The 22,465-nt window shown below is 41.5% G+C and overlaps 1 protein-coding gene and 1 long non-coding RNA gene across 6 annotated transcripts in view; one reads left to right on the top strand and one right to left on the bottom strand.

Annotated features, from left to right (window-relative positions):
- THSD4 (thrombospondin type 1 domain containing 4) overlaps nucleotides 1–22,465 on the bottom strand; it is a 576,503-nt gene that overhangs the window by 195,296 nt on the left and 358,742 nt on the right. Inside the window, exon 1 of one of the 5 annotated variants that reach the window (XM_003121770.7) lies at nucleotides 6,109–6,364. The exons of the other annotated variants lie outside the window; for them this stretch is intronic. Coding sequence (XP_003121818.3) covers nucleotides 6,109–6,180 — 72 coding nt within the window. The 5' untranslated portion in view covers nucleotides 6,181–6,364. Of the gene's footprint in view, nucleotides 1–6,108; nucleotides 6,365–22,465 lie in introns of those variants that run through there. 5 annotated transcript variants of the gene reach the window in all.
- Nucleotides 1–22,465, top strand: part of LOC146406890 (uncharacterized) — a 994,549-nt gene that overhangs the window by 666,994 nt on the left and 305,090 nt on the right. The gene's annotated exons all lie outside the window — the stretch shown is intronic.

The following is a 22,465-nucleotide window of genomic DNA, read 5'->3' as shown; positions in this document are numbered from 1 at the left end:
TGTGGTGTAGGTTGCAGACGCGGCTCGGATCCCGCATTGCTGTGGCTCTGGTGTAGGCTGGTGGCTACGGCTCAGATTAGATCCCTAGCCTGGGAACTCCACATGCCGCGGGAGTGGCCCTAGAAAAGGCAAAAAGACAAAAAAAAAAAAAAAAAAAAAAAAAAAAAAAAAAAAAAAAAGTTGTGTCTGTTTCAGGTGTACAGCAAAGTAAATCAGTCACACGTATACATATATCCATTCCTTTTCAGATTCTTTTCCCATAGAGCCTTTTTATAAAGGCTGTCACTGCTTACAAAGCAATGCTACCTTTACTATTTCATTCACTTTAATCCCTAGGAAATAATTTCAATAATCTATGACCAAGAAAACATTCTACAATGGTAACCTAAATGAGATGTCATCAAAAGATAATCCTAAGACTGTAGATGTAGAATTTCTGGAACTTCCAAAGACAAAGAAGTAAAACTCTGACTCTCAAGATCTGGGTAACTGAAAGATCTTCTCCTGACATATCCTTCATAAGATGCTTCTATAATCTGAACTGTTTCTTGAATAGGCCATATTCTTTCTTACTTCTTGGACTCTACAGCTATTTTCCCTCTGTGGAACATCCTCCCTCCTATTTTTCCTTTAAGATGCCTAACCATCTGTGCAGAAGAGTTAACACAGCAGACCTGACCCCTGTCTTTTAAAAATACCTGCTTATGTGGTTGGCCATAGGCTGGCGTCTCTGGGAACTTGGATTTTGGGTTGGTGCCCACCATTCCCAGAGCTAGTAAGAGTAGTTCACTTGCATATACTGCATGAACAATATCATTTATTCTACACAGCTGCCTCCATCTGGGAGTCTGTAATGTTTGTGCATGGCAGGCAGAGAGTACCTATGTGGCCAGCCCCCAGTAAAAACCCAAGGTGCTGATTCTCTACAAGCATCCCTGGCTGGCAACATTTGCCACGAGTCATCACAACTCATTGCTGGGGGAATGAAGCTGGTCTTGTGTGATTCCACTGGCAGAAGATCCTTGGGAGCTTTCTCCTGGTTTCCCCCAGCTTTGCTCCACGCACCTTTTGTTTTGTTGATTTTGCTCTGTATCCTGTCAATGTGATAACTCATAGCTGTGGGTACAACTATATGCTGAGTTATATAGAAGCACTGTAAATTGCTGAGTCTGGGTGTTGTCTTAAATATCCCCAATGCATAACTCTTTGAGTTTTTCAAATTGGCATTGTTTGTGGAGTCTTTCTTCACTTTCTTAGGCAGATTTCATTGCTTCTTTGCCTCTGTTCTTGCAGTTAAAGAGAGTGTCTTATTGCGTAATCATTAACTGCTAGCACTCTGAGCCCCCTTAAAGTATAAGCTCATCAAAGGTAAAGACCTTATCTTTTTACCTTCCTTTTTTCAGCACTGAGGTGACAATGCCACACACTTGTGGCTTTTGCAAAAGCAGTTGTAGTAATAGCCAATAAATTCCCTTGACATATCAAGCTAGAGCTTTACACATACTATCACATTTTAAAAATCTTTTTAAAGATTGAGATATAGTTGATTTACAATATTACATAATGGTCATGTGTACAACACAGTGATTCACAATTTTAAAGGTCCTATTCCATTTACAGTTATTGGTTATATTCCCTGTGCTGTACAATATATACTTGTAGCTTATTTATTTCATACAAAGTAGTTTTTATCTCTTACTCTCACCTCTATCTTGCCCATTCCCCTTCCTTCTCCCCACTGGTAACCACTAGTCTGTTCTCTATATTTGAGAGTCTGTTGGCTGGTGGTAATTCTTCCAGCCAACCCCCTAAACGAGCGATTGTTGTTATCCTCATTGCAAAATGAGAAAACAAAAGGGTAATAAGTAGGTGTTAAATGAGTGAATGAGCCACCTGAAAAACATCATTTTAGCCCTGAAGGAATCATTTCATTGAGCTATACTTCAGTTACCCTTATTAGCTCATGTATACCTCACCTAAGCAAATGTATGAGAAATTGTTGAGGGTGTTATCTATTATATCACATATTTTATTTGTTACCAAGGGATTTTTTTTATCACATATTTTATTATTTTTTTACTGGATAAGACATGCTTACTGCACACAATTCAAAAGATACCAAAAGTGTATAGTGAATCCTAAGTCTCAGTGGCTCTCCTCCCTCAGCCATGCTTTTTCTCCCCCATTTTCCCATCCTTCCTTCCTTCCTGCTTTCTTGCTTTTTAGAGCCACACCTGTGGCATATGGAAGTTCCCAGGATAGGGGTCAAATTGGAGCCTACGTCACAGCCACAGCCATGCAAGATCTGAGCCTCATCTGCGACCTATACCACAGCTTGCAGCAATACCAGATCCTTAACCCACCGAGCAGGACCAGATATGGAACATGAATATTCACGGATACTAGCTGAGTTCATTTCTGCTGAGCCACAATTGGAACGCCTCCTCCATTTTCTTATATTTCCTTCCAGAGAGGGTGGACAAACATATAAACACATTTAACACAAAGGGTAGCATTTTATATACTTTGTTCTTTTCTTACCTAACAACATATCGTGGTGGTCATTTCACATCAGTGCATGTAGAGCTCCCCCATTCTTTCTGAACACCTTGGTGATTGTCAGCCAGGGACAGAACAAACCAGGAAGGTATTGGTGCCTGGGTTTGAGAACAAACTCAGAGAAGAACTATCCCTTCTTTCATTTCTGGTTGCAGGAGCATCCAGTTAAGAGCACTGAGATCCCTAGAATGCTTTTGCCCTTGTCAAAATAGGACAGCACTGATTCACTTGTGTAGACTGTAGGCATCCCCTGAAAGAATGTAAAGGGCTGTGAGTCAGGCTGAACTTGGGGTGCATCTGTTCCCTACTGAAAGACATTTAGGTTGCTATAACAGCCACATAATGGAAAATGGTTCAGAGGGCATTTTGCGCATTCAGAGTAGATCCATATGATAAAGTATTAGAAATGGAAAAGCTTGCTCAAAGAGACATTTTTATTTATTTATTTTCAATTTAAAAAATTGAGATAGTGTTCACATGCCATAAAATTTGCTCTTTTAAATGGTATGACTCGGTACAATCACAAGATTGTGCAGCCATTTACCACTCTCTGAGTCTAAAACATTTTCATCACCATGAGAGATACCCTGTACCCGTTAGCAGCCAAGATATTAAAAAGATGTCCGGCTTAATTGTGACAGGTTTTGCCAAATGGGTTCATCAAAATTAAATCCGACATCTTTCTGGCTCACTTCTAGGAATCTGTCTTACTACACTCCACAGAACTGTATGGATTTCCAGTTGCCTCTTCCTCCCCCTCCCCACATATAATAGTATCTCATTGGTCTTATCTGAGAACTCAAGTCTGAGTTCAGGAAATGCACACACATATCCCCACACACCATTCTGCTGCATCCTGCAAAGAAACTGGATCCTGGAACACTTTCCACACTGACAAACACACCGAAGGTCCAGCCTGACTCATAGCCCTGTACATTCTTTCAGAGGGTGCATGCATTCCTATTGCTCTGACACCATCCTGGGTTGTTTCTGTCCTTGGTTGACAGTCACCAGTGCCAACAGTGCCAGCAACAGGATGCTATATACAGCTTGCTTTGAATCACACCCCTTCCTCCCACCACCTGCCAGCCCCTGCTCATCTGGAAGGACCTCGCAGCCTAGAAAGTAACTGATTCTGTGAGCTGCTGCCCACAGTTTGCTGCATGGAGACCAGCCACGCCGAGAACACAGCCAGCCAAGCACCACGAGGTGTAGGACACTCCCTTCCCCTTCCTTCCTTTTCCTCATGTGTTTTTATGAACATCCAGAGGGAAGATAATTAAAACCTGCAAGAGAACCAGCTGGCTGAGAAAATGAAAAGTTGGGTGACTCGGGGATGACGCAACATCACTTGGGTGAGTTTTGTAAGTAACATGGTATATAAAAAAGAGCCTCTTGTAAAGAAATGCCACATTCTCCAAAGCGCTGTACAAACGACTTTCTTTTTAGGGAGGGAGGGGGAGCAGTTCATACCCCTGGGCCCTCCTCATCATTTTATTTTCAACAAGGGGTAAGGAATCCTAATTGCACAATTCCCTAGGAGCACAGTAGTTATGGAGCCAAGAGTTTGGGGCAACTTGCGCGTGCAGACACACACACACACACACACACACACACACCCAGAAGGAAGGAAGAAAAACTAAAAGAAAAGAGGAAAAGGCACAGGAAGGTCTTTCTTAGCATAGTGAAGTAGAACAAAGGAAAAGACAGCAGGCATTCATCACCTCTGATAGGGTTTTCTGACTATTAAGCCCACACACTTTAACTCAAAAGACAGAAGTCCTGCCTTCCTCTCCTGAGTGCTGAATGCCGGCAAAACAGAGTCAAGATTTGGATGAGCCTGTGTAATCCCCTTTCATTTTTCATCTGCTGTGCAGATTGTAAAGTGAAACAGAGCTACTCGCCTCTCTGCATGTGACACAAGGCTTGAAGCACACGCAGCCCAGAGTGGCCTTCCCCAGGAGCCAGCTGTGTGCAGGTAACTGGAGCCTGCCCTCAGTCTCACTGTTAATAAGAGTAATTGGCACACCACTGAGGGGCTGCTGGGGCGCTGTGATTTGCTCTGCAAGGGGGTCTCCCCCGGCCATATGCGCATGCAGCGGTGATAGAAATATTTTCCATATGAGCTCTCCTCTCACATGCTTAAGTGCTCCAGGCTGAGTCAGGCCAACCCATTTGTCATTTACTCTACACAGTAAAAAATCAACAGAGAAGTTGTGAACTTCAATTGCAACGAGAGGTCCACTTTCAGCCTCCAGCATCACTAAGCCATTCAGTTTCTCCAGCTCCCATTCAAGACCTTGACAACTGCCCCATCCCCGCCTCACCCCCCACCTCCCCCCGCCACAGGCCCAGAAAATATCTGCAGAGTGGAGGACACAGGTAACTAATAGGCTAAAAGCCTCAAACAAATGACCCGTTGCTGCATGCCTCTGTACCACATGTTTGCTTTGAAAGGAGTAAGGACCCAGCTGCAACCACAGCTCACCTTGCAGCTTGGGTTTGGGAGCGCACTCACTTCCACTCCTCTTAGAAAAGGGAAAGTCATTAGAGGAAGCTTTCAGAGCCTGCTCCGTGCCCATAATGGTAACAAAAGGCAAGAGCTGCGAAGTGGCCCCATGGCCTTTTTAGGAGATGCACTTTTCGCTTGGCTTTTCAAAGAGGAAGCTGGATTCAGGCAAAAAGCCATCCTTTCATTGCTCAGCCATCAGTCTCTGAGACTTTTCATCAGAATGAGGAGTAAAAGAAGTGGACCAGGTAAATTTGTTGCAGGCTCATGTGCAGGTGAGGATGGATACACCTAAGTGCTTCCCTCGCCAGCCCATTTGATCATCCTTCTGATTTCTGCCTGTGTCAAAAACTGTGTCCTACAGGCATCTGTGATGTCAAAAAATGTATCCAGCAAGCACAGGCACTAAACCAGTAAGAATAAATCATCCTCATGAGTCTTAAACATGTCTCCCTTCTCTAGTAGACCTGGGACACGCTAAGCCCTGTCTGTATCACTAGCCCTCTTCAAACCTATGATACAAAATTAAGCACAGATTTTTTTCCCCCCAAGCACATCAAAGCAAAAAAGGAGAAAAAGGTGAAGCAAAAGGGGCAAAGAAAAGCAATTCCTCTAGTATGCATCCTTTAGCATGCATATGCAATACTAGAGGAAAATTCTCAAGAGGGAACAGTCCCTCTGGAATCCGACATGTACATTTTTCTTTTTTCTTTCTTTCTTTTTTTCTTTCTTTTTTTTTTTTTTTTTGCAAACGGCAGAAGAAGAAATGTACATGCTCTAAGCATCTGTCACCAAGGCCATGCCAATTCCCTGGTGTGGTGGCTGTGCCAGAATAAGATTTTAGAAATGACAGGATTTTTTTTTCAAGAAGTAAAGAAGTCTTCCTAGAAGAAAAGACAAGGGAAGCATTTAAAAGCAAAATAAAGCATTATTCTTTGCACACCATAAAAACCCCTTCCCTGATCCATCTTGGTAGATAGAAGAGGAAATATAATACTGACGAAAATACAACTTCTGACAAGATATTTTATTTGGCTTACCTCTCCCCCAGGTCTTGCTAACACTGCTGTTTGAACGTGGAGCAATGTTAATATCAGGTAGCTGACAAACATTATTACCCAAAGTTAGAACTACCCTAGAGGAGAACTCCGTCTGCCAAGTGCTAACAGCTAGCAGATGCACTTGTGTCTCGGGATTCCAGCCCTGGAGTTCCGCTAGGCACGGCGCTGGTTCCCTCGGCTCTCCTTCACTGTACTACCCGGAGCTCCGAGCTCAGCCTCTGCTCTGAAGAAAACTGGTAAGCTGATCTCTTCATGTAATAACTTCTCCCGACTGGGGGAGGGGACAGGAGCCAGCTGGGAGCTGGGGGGCTGCCTTTAACAGAAAGCAGAAAGGGGAGGGACAGAAATGATCAATGTGCAGTTCTGCATCTGGTCTCATTCATGAAAAGGGCTCCAAGGTAAGTGCTTCCCATGCAGGGGGACGGCCCCTGCTTCATCAACTGAGGCAGGCGGGAGGCAGTGAGCTGCTACAGAGTGAGCTCCAGACTGAGGCTGGAAGCCCCGGGGTCTTTCTAGTCCAGGATCTGCTGCTGACAAGCTGTGTGTGCCTGGATAAGCTGGCATTCCTCTCTGGGCTTTAGTTGCTTCTCTCCCTGGTACAGTTAAGGGCTAGGTAAATGAACTCAGTTTCCTTTTAGTTCTGATTTGATGGCTGCAAAAATCTAGGCAGTCAAAGGTTGTGCTATCAAGGGCAGCCTCGATGAGGAAAGAAGTCACAAGGGTGCTGTGTGTTTATGAGCTGATCATATGGACATGAACGGATGGGAACTGTAGGAAGGAAGCCATTATAACCCCCTCTTGCTGCCTCACCCTGTCACTGTGCCTAAGCAAGAGCTTCAGGATTATTGCAGGTGATATAAAAATAAATGCTAAGATGGGAACAAGTGAAGCCCAGGTATTAGATGGCACTGGTAGAGGGTATGCAAAGCAGGATGGTTTTAAAGAAATACCTCTGGGTAGAATCATATGATCATCAAAGTGGGGCTTGGAGGCAGAGCGAGCACACGAACAGGCTGGAGAGAGGGTCTTACTAAAGCCTAAGGTCTATGTGAGACATATCCTAAGCCATAAGTTCTTAGTGTGAAAAAGCAAAGCTTATGGCTTAAAATAGATTGAGAGCCCACGAAATATTAGATTCTGCTTAGAGAGGCTATAAAAAACCACTCTGAAGCTGAGGACAGGATGACTGCATGGTGCAGCGGAAACAGCCCAGGTTCCTGGAATCAGGTAGATGTCACTTCAAACCTCAATTCTATTACTCATGCCTGGTGGGTCCATAGGTGAGTATTTAACCCCAGTGAGCCCCAGTCACTCCACTGGTCAAATGAGGAAAGGCCATCTGCTGGTTTTGATGATTATCAATGAGGTCACCTAGGCACAAGACTTGGCATAGTTCCCGACACACAGTAAGTGCTAAAGACATCGGCTTTGTCTTTGATCTGAATAAATATTGGCACTCAGTCCCAGAAAGCAAATTAATAAACACTTGAAAAGCCTCAGGTTGTGGGCATTCTCTTGCATTAATGAGGAAACTTTAAACCAAACTGCAGTTTGTAGCCATTTCAGAACATTTATTATCACCAGTCATGTGACAATTTACTAGTAGGGAGATTTTTTTTGGGGGGGGGAGGGAGCACAGTGGGCAGAGGGACTTTCAATCCCTTCATCCAGGGCTGTAAGAGACAGAGGCATGGGGAAGACAAAACCTTGTTAAAGAAAGGAAGGAAGGAAGGAGTTTTTCCTCTTCCCTCTCTTCCTCCTCCTCTTTCTCCTTCTTATTCATTATTATTATTATTGTTTAGCATTGGGTCTGTTCTGCTAGGTGACTGAAGGGGCACTGTCATTTACTCAATAGTTTACTCAATTTCCCACCAGAAATGCAGGAACTGTCTAAAAAACTAAACTTCTTTAAAGACCAGGGGTCTTGTCTAGTCCAGGGGTTGGATAACTTTCCCCAAAATATTTCTGGCAGCTACTCAATCCTGCTGGGGTAGCACAAAAGAAACCAAAGGCAATACCTACATGAAGGTGCAGGGCTGTGTTCCAATAAAACTTTATTTACAGAAACAGGGACTGGGCCAGATTTGGACATAGTTTGCCAATCCCTGGTCAACACATTTCCCAATCATTCTTCAACCCACTACAATCTGACTTTCCGCCTCTCTGCTCCTCGACAAGGCTCTGGGAAATGTCACCAATTTGGTCTCTGTGTCACAAAATACAAAGGGTAATTTTTCAGAGCTTATCTTATTTAGCTTCTTTGCAACATTAACTACAATCTTTAAAAAATATTGTGGTAAGGTATATAACATAAAATTTTACAATTTTAACAGCTTTTAAGGGTATAATTCAGAGGCATTTTACTACATTTGAAATGTACCACCATTACCACTATCCTTTTCCAGAACTCTTTCATCTTCTCAAACAGAAACTCTGTATTCATTAAACAATATTTCCTCATTTCTCCCCCCCTCCCAACTTCTGGTAACCTATCTTCAACTTTCTGTCTTTATGAATCTGTCTGCTCTAGGTTCCTCAACTAAGTGGAATCATACAGTGTTTATCCTTTTGTATCTGATTTATTTCACTTTGCACAATGTTTTCAAGGTTCATCCACGCTGTAGGATGTATCAGAACTTCATTTCTTTTTAAAGTTGAATAATATTCCATTATATAGATATATCACATGTTGTTTATTTATCTGTTGATGGACACTTGGAGAGTTTACACCTTTTGGCCACTGTGAATAATGCTGCTATGAACGTGAGTGTATAAGTATCTGTTTCCCATCTTTAATTCTTTTGGGTAGATACCAAGGAGTGGAATTGCTGGATCACATGGTCATTCTATGTTCACCTTTTTGAGAGACCACCAATCCATTTTCCACAGTGGCAGTACCATGTTATGATCCCACCAGCAATGCATGATGATTCAAATCCTTGCTAACTCTTATTATTTTCCCCTTTCTAGACTACGGCCACCTTAAGAAGGGGTTTGACGCGCAGGTCCTTCTTTTCAAACCACCTTTCCCCCTTAGCTTCCATTCTCTTTTTCCTTTGCCTCCCATTAGTCAACATTCTTTTAGCACTGAGTCCTGTATTATTCTAAGAACTTTACATACAGTGTCTCATCCAATCCTGACAATAGCCTTAATATATTAAATAACTTTCCCCTGTCAGACAACAGGTAGGCTGGAAAGCCATTATTCTGGCCCTGGAAGCCTGCCTCTAGAACCTAGCTCCAAATAATTACACTGCACTGTCACTACTTCTGTGGACATGCCCCATGGTCCTTGCTATCTCCTGGCCTAGCCCCTAAATGCCCTAAGCCCTCCCTTTCCTATTCACTCTCCTTGGGTCACCTCATCATTTCATGGCTTCAACCATTCTACATGCCAGTGACTCTCCACCATGGCCTATAGCCAGCTCTTCCTCCTGACCTGCAGGTTCATATATCCAGCTGCCTAATGGATACTTGGGTCTATCAAATGTATTCCAAACTCAACAAGTCTAAAACGGAACTATGTTTCCCTGAAACTTGTTCTTCTTCCTGTTTTCTCCATCTCAGTGAACGACATCATTGCCCATCTAATTCCTGGAGGTTAAACACTGGGTGTTATCTTGAGTTCTTATACTTCTTCACTTCTTTACCAAATTATCACCAGGTCCAATGGAGTTTTCTTCTAGAGATCCCTCTAGTCTGTCCACAGCCGCAGACTCCTGCTGCCTCTACCCCCATCTGGGCCTCCACTATCCCTTCTTGACTTTTTGTAGCAAGACCATGTAACTTCCCTACTTTGGTCTTTCCCTTTCCAGCTTGTTTCCCCACTGCAGCCACTGGGATTCTTCTAAAACAGGAATCTAATCACGTTCACTCCAATGATTCACTCTTTTAAAAATTTCCTATTTTGAAATAATTTTATATCTACAGAACGTTTGCAAAGATAGCACAGAATATCATGGTTTATCTTCAACCACCTTCCTTCTAATGTTAACATCTTAAACAGCTATGGTACCTTTATGAAATTAAGACATTAACATCCATACAATAATATTAACTAAAACAAAGATTGTAGTCATATTTTCCAAGTTTTTCCCCCAAAGTTCTTTTTTTGTGCTCCAGGACCAATCCCAGGATCCCATATCGCATTTGATCAACACACCTCCTTAGTCTCTTTAGGTATGTGACAGTTTCTCAGCCTTTCTTTCTTTCTTTTTTTTTTTCTAGTAACCTTGACACTTTTTTTCCTGGCTGCGCCTGTTGCATGTGAAAGTTGCCAGGCCAGGGATCAAACTCTGGCCACAGTAGTGGCCAGATCCTCAACCCCTAGGCCACCAGGGAACTTTGACCTCGACACTCAAAGAATATTGGTCAGGTGTTTGTTAGAGTGTCCCTCAATTTGGGTTTATCTGATGTCTTCTCATAATTAGACTGTGGTTATGGGTTTGGGGGAAGTATATCACAGAGGCAGTGCCCTTCTCATCCCATTTGGCAGGGGCACCTGATATCAACACTACTGGTGATGTAAATCTGGATCACTTGGTTGAGGTGGTGTCTGCCAGGTCCACTGTGAAGTTACTGTTTTTCTTTTTCCATACCCTACTCATTAGCCGTGAGTAAGCCTGGTAGAATTAAGCTCTCCTTCCTGGAGGGAGAGTATCAAAGAATGTTTGGACATATATTAAAACCATCACAATAATTAACACATATTTTGGGGGAGGTACTTGGAGGCTATGCAAATATCTTGTTTCTCAATGTTTTATCCACTAATTTGCATATTCAGCAGATGATCTTGCCTGTAGCAATTGTTACTGTGGTGCTTTAAGTGGAGATTTTCTGTTTCCCTTCTATATCTATTAATCAGAATTCATCAGTAGGGAAGATTTGTCCCTCTTTCCTCATTTATTTATTAATTCAATCATCTCTTAATTCTTCCCTGCTTCTTAAAATCTTTTGATTACTCTCCATTATGGATGAGGTCCAAATTCCTTAAAATGACACTTGTGTGGCTGTTTATAGTCTGGTCTCTTCCTGCCCTTCTAGCTTTCTTCTCTTTTCTGTTCATATACACTCCACTTTCCAGACATCTTGAATTGTAAGACGTTATCCTCAAATGCCAGGTGTCCTTGTGTCCCATGCCCTCCTTCATGCTGGTCCCTTTCTCTAGAATGTCATTCTCTCATCCTTACTGGGTTAGCTCCTATTGCACTCTGCTTCTTGGTAAATTCAGCTCGAATAGTGAACACATACTGGCAACCACCTATATGCCCATAGATAGGGATTAACTGGATTGTCTGTGACAGCAGTACAATAGAATATTCTGCAGTAGTAAAATAAAGATGGAGCTTGCTTCCTGTATAATGATGTGAAACATCTCCAAGACTTAATAAATGAAAAAAATAGAATGCACAATGGTGTAGTTATCATCCTATTATTTGTGCATATATGTTCACAATTGCTTGTAGACATATATTAATTATCTGTGGAAGAACACACTTGAAGCTACCAACAATAACTGCTTATCTAGGGAGGGGAACTCAGTAGCTTCAGGGTGGAAATGGGAGGGAAACTTATTACTACATAGCTACTTCACCATGTATGGACCCTTGAAAGGTGGTTTTTCCAAATTGTGATGTATTAAAAATGTAAGATATACTTTGTACCAATGTGAAGACTTGGTTTGAAAAAGAATGTAAAATATCTCTTTTTTTTTTCTGATTAGCTGTTGGACTGATAATTTTATATATATTGGATTAAATAAAGTATGCTATTACACAATTTCCTTTGTTTTGTTTTACTTTTTAAAAATGTGGCCACTAGAAAAATTTTAAATCACATGTTTCTGTTGGATAGCACTTCTATAATCCTCTCATACTTTACTGAATTGTCAAACTGTGAACGTATTGCTATTCCAAAAGTAAATAAAAATGAAATAATGGTAATAGTAACAGTTAATACTAGAAATAAATAAAAACACAAATCCCTCCCCACCAATAGTTCATTGAAATGTCACCCTTTCTGGGAGCTGTGCCTTGCCAGGCTCTCTACCAAGCAGAGGGCCGTGCCCTTGGCCTTTGTCCCCAGGCATCCCCTGATTTCCATCAGTGCAATATTTATTGCACAGTTGTGTAATTGTTAACAAACGTATCTGCCTTCATCAGTACAGACTGAGGCCTTGATGACAAGAGATGCGTCCTTCTGCATTTTCAAGGCTCCACACATAGCCTCCTTCAGTGTGCACTGCATTAGGGAATGAATTCAAAAGAGGGGCTGATAGGAAACTCTCGCCTGCATATGATGGGAGGAGAGGCCTTCTAATGACACATTTTAGATACCACAAAGGGGAAAATAAGAAGGAGAAATTTCCAGAAGGCCTTTCCCTCCGGGAAATGCAGAAAGTTTCCAACCTAACTTTTGTGTGACCTAGATGGGGAAAATATAAGTGAGTGGGGGAAATGTGAGTATCAAAAAAATAAGGAAAAACAGGAGTTCCCATCGTGGCTCAGTGGTTAACGAATCTGACTAGGAACCATGAGGTTGTGGGTTCGATCCCTGGCCTGGCTCAGTGGGTTAAGGATCTGGCATTGCTATGGCTGTTGTGTAGGCTGGTGGCTACAGCTCCGATTAGATTCCTAGCCTGGGAACCTTCATATGCCGCAGAAGTGGCCCTAGAAAAGGCAAAAAGACAAAAAAAAAAAAAAAAAAAAAAAAAGAAAGAAAAAGAAAAAAGGGAAAACCTAAACTCACCTATTTCATGGAAAATATCATCAAATGTTTCTGTCTTTCATGGAAAATATCATCAAATGTTTCTGTCTTAATAATAAAGAGGAAGCCCACAGCAGATAGTATCTCTAAGGCTATTGATTTCCTGCAAAGAATTTCTGACCCTTTATGAAGGAAGGAGCAAGATGGTATTTTCTCCAGAGAGGCATATCCTGTATGGCTAACCAGCTCAAATATGTGAATAGGCAGAAAAGAATCTCTGTCAAGGAGTGGGTTATTAGTCCGGGAGCAGGTGTTAGTAATTAACTCTCCCTTTGTGTGGACCATAGAGCCAATAAATAGCCAAGGAAGTGGGAATGAGGAAAGCAAAGGGGAGTTCTCTGGTCGATTCCCCTTAAACATAAAGAAAATCATGAGAAGCTAAAGCAGAGAGAGTCACAGATCCTTCCAGTTCCCCAGTGTTGGCCTGTAAGGGGCTGGAGCCTGGCTGCACCGGCACTTGTAACCGGTAAGGGCAGCAGTGTGGTTGCGCTGAGCATCTTTCCGGGTCACTGAAAGGGGAGCTGTGTTTCTTGGCCTGGCTTTGAATTTAAGCCAGGAGCAGAGCCAGAGACACGGTCAGGGAGATGCTCACATGAAGCACATGGGGAGACTCGTCCTAAGTCTGAGAGGGCTCTGGGGAGTGAACTCAGACATCAGGACCATTTGCATGTTGACCACATTCTTTATTTCAATCCTTTACCCTAAGGCAGAGGTTCTCAAATTTTAGTCCCTGGATCAGCAGCATCAGCATCACCATGAAACTTGCTAGAGATGCAAATACCTGGGCCTCCACTCTAGACCTACTGAGTCAGAAACTCTGGGGGTGGAGCCCATGGATTTGTGTTGCTCTAAGCAACAGTTCTCTGTTTAGTAATCTTAATTCAGACTGTATAACCTGGAAGTATTATTTTATTAAAAACACATTTTCTGGAGTTCTCTTCGTGGCTCAGTGGTTAATGAGCCTGACTAGGAACCATGAGGATGCGGGTTAGATCTCTGGCCTTGCTCAGTGGGTTAAGGATCCGGTGTTGCCATGAGCTGTGGTGTAGATTGCAGACATGGCTCAGATCCTGAGCTGCCACAGCTGTGGTGTAGGCTGGTAGCTGTAGCTCAAATTTGACCCCTAGCCTGGGAACTTCCATGTGCTGCGGGTGCGGCCCTAAAAAACAAACAAACAAAAGAAACAAAACACCAAAAACCCCCCCCAAATATATTTTCTTAGAAAATATGACTGTAAGATATTAAAATATAGCATAAAGCTATAATAATGAAAACAGTGGTGAATACTACCAGTGTGAGGACAGACCTTATTTACATAACTAAACATGGAAAAGGATTTAGTGTACAAACAAGAAGTCACTTTAGAACTGCAAGGAAAGGGTGGAAAAGGGTTAGGAAAATGGTTATTTGGGAAGTAAGTAAAGTTATTTCCCTAAATTATAATCATATTCCAAAAATAAACTGCAGGTAGATTCAAGATTTTAATGCAAACAACAGAAGTAGGAAAGAAGTAAAAAAAAAAAAAAAGTCAATATTTCTGTGGTCTTGGAGTGGGGGGGAGGACTTTTGATCATAGCTCTAACAAAGGGAGAAATGATAAAATATTTATATATATTATTAATATTCTGTAAATCAAAATTTTACACACCATTTAATACATTAAATACATACAATTAAAAACAAAATATGCAGTAGCAAATGTATTTCACTTGTTTACTTAGTTAAAATATCAATACTTATTGCATGCTGGGATGTGGAGATAAAGTGACCAGCAAAAGCAGGCTCAATTTCTGTCTTTATGGAGCTTGCTTTCTGGCACAAGAGGCCAACATTCATGAAACCCAATAAGTAAATTAAAAACTGCAATGTGAAAAGGGCTGCAAAGAAAAGATACGTGGTGATATAAGAGGCTTCTCCTCATTAGGGAGATTGGCTTGTGACAGGAGCAACAATGGCTTTCAGAGGACCTGAGAGGAAGCAGGTGTGGATGGAGACACAGTGGGCGTGCTGTGGGAGCAGAGCATCAAATGAGGCTGAAGACAAAGGGAGGGGCTGTGATAAAGTTTCATGCTTTTCCTAATGGGAATCTGTTTTAAGGGCAGAGGCAGAGGTTACACGACTAGAATTGTATTTTGCAAAGACCACTCTCTTTACAGAGAAGGAGCTGGAGAGGGGCAAGCATGGAGTCTGGGAGACCAGTGAGAAGATTTTGGCTGGGGTCCAGATGAAAAGGGATAACAGAACTTAAACCAGGATGGTGGAAAGAAGTGAATAATTTCAAAGATCATTTACAACATCTATAGCAGAAAACGGTTGGTGTTCATAATAATTTTTAAAAACCCACAAAGCAGATATTGCCAATTTTACTAGCGAAAGGCTAGAAGCAATGTCCAATAGCAGAGTTGCTAAAGTATAGTGTATCTACAATGAGATCCTGCTGTAGAGCACAGCGAACTATATCCTGCTGTAGAGCACAGGGAACTATATCTCATGATGGAAGATAAAGTGAGAAAAAGAAGGTGTGTGTGTGTGTGTGTGTGTGTGTGTGTGTGTGTATATGAATGACTGGGTCACTTTGCTGTACCACAGAAATTGACAGAACATGGTAAATCAACTATAATAGAAAAAATAAAAATGTGAAAAAAAATTTGTATTGAATTTTCAAAAAAAATAATAAAGTATGATAAATCCCCAAAGTAAAATCCTGTCCAATCCTTTAAAGTGACTGTGTCATATATTTATGGATATGGGTACTTTTCGATGTTACATTGTTTTAAGGCAAAAGTCGGCCACACCATTTATGCCTCTTCTCAAAACAGGGCTGGGATAACTGGAAATCCACAGGCAAAATAATGCAGTGGACCCTTACTTCACACCACACACAAGATTTAACTCCAAATGGATTACAGACTATGACAGACAGGGTGATACTCCCTCAAAGATGTCCATGTCCTAATTCTAAGAACCTGTGAATACATTACATTATATGGCAAAGGGTAATTAAGATAAACAGAATTAAGGTGGCTAATCAGACTACTTTAAAACAGGAATGGTATCTTGAATATTCAGATGGTTCCCAGTGCAATCACAAAGTTCCTTAAACACGGAAGAGTGAGGCAGAAGAGGAAATCTGAGTGCAGCTGACTTTCCCTCAGTATCCTTGGGGAGACTGATTCCAGCTTCCTGTGGATGTCAAAATCTATGGACGCTCAAGTCCCTTATATAAAATGGCTTAGTATTTCAATATAACTTATGCACATCCTCCTGTATACTTTAAATCATCTCTAGATTACTTATGACACCTAATATAATATAAATGCTATGTGAATAATTGCTGGCATGTGGCAAATTCAAATTTTACTTTTTGGAACTTTCTGGAATTTTTTCCCCAAATATTTTCTATCCTTAGTTGGTTGAATTGACAAACATTGAACCAGTGGATGCTGAAGGCCAACTGTAATTTGATGTAGGAAGAACTCAACCTGCCATTGCTGGCTTTAAAGATAAAAGGGAGTCTGAGTGGAGAAGATAAAAGGGAGTCTGAGTGGAGAAGATAAAAGGGAGTCTGAGTGGAGAAACACGGATGGCCTCTAGAAGCTGGAAAAGGCAAGAAGGTAGGGAGTCTTCTCTAGAGCCTCCACAGTAATGCAGGCTGCTGACACCTTGATTTTAGCCTAGTGAGACCCATTTCACACTTTGACCTCCAGAACTATAAAAAAATCAGTTCCTGTTACTTTAAGCCACTGTTTACAGCAGCCATAAGACACTAATATATAGATATAAATGTAAGCTCTAAAACTGTAAAACTCCTGGAAGAAACATAGGAATAACTGCATAACTTGGGTTAGGTGACAGTTTCTTAGACATGACACTTAAAGTACAAGTGACAAGGGAAGAAATAAATGGGACTTCATCAAAATTAAAGACTTTTGTGCTGCTAATGACATTAGAAAAGTGGAAGCAGAAACCGTAAGCTGGGGGAAAATATTTACAAGTCATATGTCTGAAAAAGGACTTGTATCCAGAATATTAAAAAATTCCTAAACTTAATAATAAAAATACAATCCAATTTAAAAATAGGAAAAGGACTTGAATTTCTCCTCCCCAATATACAAATGGCCATTAAGCACATACAAAGAAGCTCAGCATCACTCATCATCAGGGAAATGCAAATCAAAACCACAATAAGATACCACTTCACACTGGCTAATCAAAAATACAGGTAATAACAAATGTTGGTGAGGATGTGGAAAACTTGGAACCCTCATGGACTATTGGTGGGAATGTAAAATGGTGCAGCTGCTATAGAAAATAGTCTGGCAGTTGTACTATAAAGTTCAGTGCAGAATTACCATATGACCCAGCAATTCCAATCCCACTTCTACACCTAAGAAAAACAAAAACATATGTCCACACAAAACTTGTACATGGATGCTCATAGCAGCATTGTTCACAATAGCCAAAAAGTGGAAACAACTCAAATGTCCGTCACCTGATGAATGAATACATAGACCCAAACAATGGACTATTACTTGGCAATAGAGAGAAATGAAATACTGATATATGCTACAACATCTTGGCCCTTGAAAATATTAAGTAAAAGAAGCTGGTCGTGAAAGCCCACTGATTAAATGATTCCATTTACATGAAATGTTTTGGATAGGCAAATTTATAGCAATAGATGGGTAGTTTCCTAGGCCTGAGGAGGATGAGAAGAAATGGGTAGTACTTCTTTTTGGGGTGATGAAATTTTCTAAAAATTAGATTACAGTGATAGTTGAACAACTCTGAAAATACTAAAAATGTGGCATTATACACTTTAAATGGGTAAATAATATATGTGCGATATTCTTTTTTCTTTTCTTTCTTTCTTTTTTTTTTTTTTTTTGTCTGTGCCCATGGCATGCGGAAGTTCCCAGGCCAGGGATAGAACCTGCCTTACAGCAGCTACCCCAGCTATGGCAGTGACAATCCCGGATCCTTAACCCACTGAGACACCAGGGAATTCCATGCATTATTCTTAATAAAGCTGTTTCTAAAGAGTAGGCCATAATATGGGATCATTAATACCACTTTGGGTAAATAGAAGCGTGATTAGCACATTTTTGTTTTAAAAATTTTAGTTATTTTTTTCTACAGTTAGCAGCAGAAGAATAAATGTAGTAAGAAAAGCAAAACTATTTTCATGTGAAAAAAGTGGTGACTGTAACAATAAAAATGGGGACTACCATGAAATAGTCAATTCACAGATGAAGACATACAAGTGCAAAATGAAAATGGAAGATGAAAAGCAATCTAGCATCAGTGGTGATGGAAGAATTACAAAACCAAACTAATATCATACCATGTTCACCTGATACACTGGAACACTAAATACCCACTGTTGGCAAGAGTTTAGTAAAGTGGGTAGTTTAACATAAAGCTGGTGAGAATGTAAATCAGAGCAGGTGCTTTAAGAGGTAGGCTTCTCAAACTTTTTTTTTTTTTTTTTTGGCTGTGCCCGCAGCATGTGAAAGTTACCGGGCCAGGGATCAAGCTCACACCGCAGCAGTGACCCAAGTTGCTGAAATGACAATGCTGGATCCTTAACCCACATGCCACAAGTGAAGTCCTCATACTTTTAATGTGCACACAGAAGAGCCACCAAAGTTAACTTCTTACCCTCGACCAGCTTTCCCCCTTCAGCCCCAAGTCTTACTTTACCTTTTACCTCTTTTTCCTCTCTCCCTCCTCCCAGCATAAAAGCTGAACTGGCAGAAAGTGCAGCATGGCTGCACCTAGATGGGGACTTCTGACTTCTGGTAACCTCAACCTGCTGGAACCAGCAAGTATCTTGGCATTGAATGCAGTGGGCCCCCCAGGTGTTGAAACAGCCCTCTGAAGGCTGGTAATCAGTTCTGCTGGGCTAGTCCCTAGTTTGCATAAAGAGCTTGCTCATTTTTTAGTAATAATTTCTACTGGGATTTTTTTTTCTCCCCATAAAAAGGATTTGAAGAAGATAACGTGAAGGCTGTAGTTACCAGTAAAAAGCAGCCAGAAGCAGCCAATACAAATTGTGAAAGTAGGTACCATAACTAAAAGCGTTACTTTAAGCAACAACTGATATTGGGGAAAGGAACCACATACTTTACAAGTCTTTGATGGTGATAATTCATGTTCGTAAGCGTAGCTCCAAAGCAAAATCCAATAAATCACATCACTGAGAAAGAGGTCAAGGTTTTAACAGTTATTGTGTATATTAATTAATATTGTGTATATTTAATATTTATTGTGCTAGGCATTAGGCGGGAGGTTGACATGATCCCCATTTAATCCTCAAATCCTATGGATTAAGTATCCCTCATTTTATGGTTGATGAAGCTAAAGACTGGGAAAGGTGACATTATTTTTGGCGTAGCTTGTTTATGAAAACATGAAAGTATTTAGAATACTTCAGAACATTTTTTAGTTTTCTAATTTCTGGATTTCTAATAATTTAGAAAAAACAATTAACCTCTATTCCTCTTGTTTTACTAAGCTCTCCCTTCTCAGTCCAGCACCTGGCATCAGGAGTGTTTAATTTAAAATACAATAAATGTAGTTAATCACTAACCCTGGCTTTCAGCGGAGGCTGTTAGGTTAAAAACTCAAATAGACTACTTGCTGACAGAGAACCTTGTTCTATATTTCTTATGATCAACATACACAGCATATTTTGAATAGGCAGACCATATAGTTGGTTTTTAAGCAATTATGAAATATGTTTTCCTATGATAACAAAATATAAAACGGCACTGTCATCTGCAGAAGAACGTCAAGTGCCTTCATAAGGAGAAAGTTTTTAAAATTCACCTCTTGTTTCAAGTTTATTAGGTAAGGTAGTGGTAGCTGCTGTAATGATAAACCCTGAGATTTTTAATGGCTTGGTACAAAGAGAGTTTATTCCTTATTTGGGCAAAGTCCAGATGGTAGGGCAGATGGTGGGGCAGGCGGTATTTTGCTCTCCATGGCTACTTAGAGATCCAGGCTGCCCGAGGCTCTGCCTGCTCAACACGTGGTTTTCAGGGTCATCCTGGACACTGACATCCACCTGCCAGATGGGGACAGGAGAAAGTGGAGGGTGGGAGTTCCCATTGTGGCTCAGTGGGTTAAGAACCTGATGCAGTCTCCGTGAGGATGCAGGTTCAAACTTTGGCTTTGCTCATCGGGTTAAGGATCTGGTGTTGCTGTGCGCTGTCGTGTAGGTCACAGATGTGGCTTGGATCCTGCATTACAGTGGCTGTGGCGTAGACTCCAATTCAACCCTGAGCCTGGGAACTTCCATAATCCGTGGAGAATGGTCAGGACTGGCCCACCTTCCGGCCATATCCAACTGCAAGAAGGCTAGAAAATGTGATTGAAAATGTGATTGGATCCAAAAGAAAAGAATCATAGGTCTGGCATAGCAGTCAGGATCTTCCGAAGGGGAGAGTTCATTGTTGTAACCTGTGTTGTACAAGAATGTGATGTACATTTGTAGTGAGGTGACCATGGATAGACCAGACTTATTTCATATTATCTATGAGGTCTAAATGTCTGCTTTATATCCAGATTTCCCCTCTGCCTTTGCTTCATCTAAGATCAGCCAAGAAATCTGATGAATTCACCGAAGAAGCGTGTCTCACCATGCCACCATCAGTTGATGCTCAGATATTTCAATTCAGAAACAGAAGTTGCAGTTCAGTGAGTCACTACTTACACCATGGGTGCAGAGAGGCAAGGAAATGAACATTTATCAAGCGCCTGCTCCATGCTGGCACTTGACAGACATGGTGCTATTTGATTTTAATAACCACAGAGAAAGGAATTTTTTGAAAGTTACATAGTTGTAAAAAACGTAGCTCTTTTAATAGAGAAGACTTAGTTTTCTTAAATAATCAAAGACCTGATAAAGAAGACATGAAGCATGGGAAAGAATTTTGATAAAACAAAGAATCTTTCTGATTCTTAGCTGATTTCTTAGACGGTAAAGAAAGAGCTCTTTTACATATTAATTTTGGCAATCGATTTTGGCTCTTTTACATATTAATTTCTATCTGTGGAGGTAGAAAAAACATCACATATATGTAACATATATCCACAGACATGCATAAACATACAGATAGACACAGAGACCCCATAGTTTTTGTTCCGAAACTGTAACCGTGGATCAGGTAAAACAGTACAAAAATCACTAGTTTATAAATAACAGTTGAATCCAAATTGTGTCTCTGGCAGACAGAACAAGTTAAGGGTACTAAACCTTAACTAAATGGCTAAAGCTTTTTACTAGTATTTGTGAAGGCTTTAAAAAAAATGAAGTATAGCTGATTTACAACATTATATTAGTTTCAGGTGTATAATGTCGCGAGTCACTATTTTGATAGATTATACTCCATTTAAAGTCATTACAAAATATTGGTTATATTCCCTGTGCTGTACAATATATCCTTGTATAGCAGTTTGTACCTTTTATTTATTTATTTATTTTTGCTTTTGTCATTTTAGTGCCACACCCACAGCATATGGAGGTTCCCAGGCTAGGGGCCTAATCAGAGCTGTTGCTGTGGCTGCCGGCCTACGCCACAGCCACAGCAACACAGGATCCGAGCCGCATCTGCGACCTACACCACAGCTCACAGCAACACCAGATCCTTAACCCACTGAGTGAGGCCAGGGACTGAACCCGCATCCTCATGGTTCCCAGTTGGATTCGTTTCCACTGCGCCACGATGGGAACTCCACAGTTTGTACCTCTTAATCTCCTACCCCTCTCTCGCACCACCCCTTTCCCCTCTGCCCACTAGTAACCACTAGTTTGTTCTCTGTATTTGTGAATCTGTTTCTGTTCTGTCACACTCCTTTATTTTTTAAATTCCACTTATAAGTAGTAACATACAGTATTTCTCCAGAGAAGGGAGTTTTATTTCCATTTTCCAGATGAGAAGGCTGAGGCTCACAGAAATGGACAGCTCTGCCAAGAAGTAGTAAGAAGTGGACCCCGGATGGGGAGTGGTCCAATCCAAGTGCTTTCCACCCTACCACTGCTTCCCATGGAGCCAAGCACGCTCTGAGGTGACCCTAGGGGGTGCCAGGGATGGGAAGCTCCTGACAATGCCGTCTGTAGCAGCTCCTGACATTCTTCAGGGCCATGACTCCCAGGGGGTCAAGGAGCCTCACTTATCTCAAAAATACTCAACACAATGATAGGTTCCCTGGGGGACAGAGGCAGACACCCAACCCCCAAATGTGGCTGTTCACATTGGAGACCTGCTGTGGACACCCTCTCCCAGAATGTGGATGCTCAAGCCGGGCAGCAAGAAACAATGGCCTGCGGAAAACAACTGCCTGCATAGACTAACCTCCTACAGGGAGGATGTGTATTAGTCCTACGTGCCCTCTGTCATGGGACTCGACCCCCCACCCCTCCCTTGACCTTCCCCTCCTTCTTCGTTGTTCCTGCCACAAGCTCCTGCCATGAACTCCAACTGCAGATTCCTGCCACAGATCCTTTATAATCCTGGCACCCCTCACAGTCGGGGCTGGTTCCTTCTTGAGCTCAGCCCGTGCCCCT

Source organism: Sus scrofa, chromosome 1 (genome assembly GCF_054392235.1).
Source record: "Sus scrofa isolate SSC_HxYL_T2T_F1_AM1 chromosome 1, Sscrofa_HxYL_maternal_Yorkshire_Landrace_v2.0, whole genome shotgun sequence".
NCBI classification, from domain to species: domain Eukaryota; kingdom Metazoa; phylum Chordata; class Mammalia; order Artiodactyla; family Suidae; genus Sus; species Sus scrofa.
The sequence above is the reverse complement of the archived record's forward strand: the minus strand, read 5'-3'. Positions and strand labels throughout refer to the sequence as shown.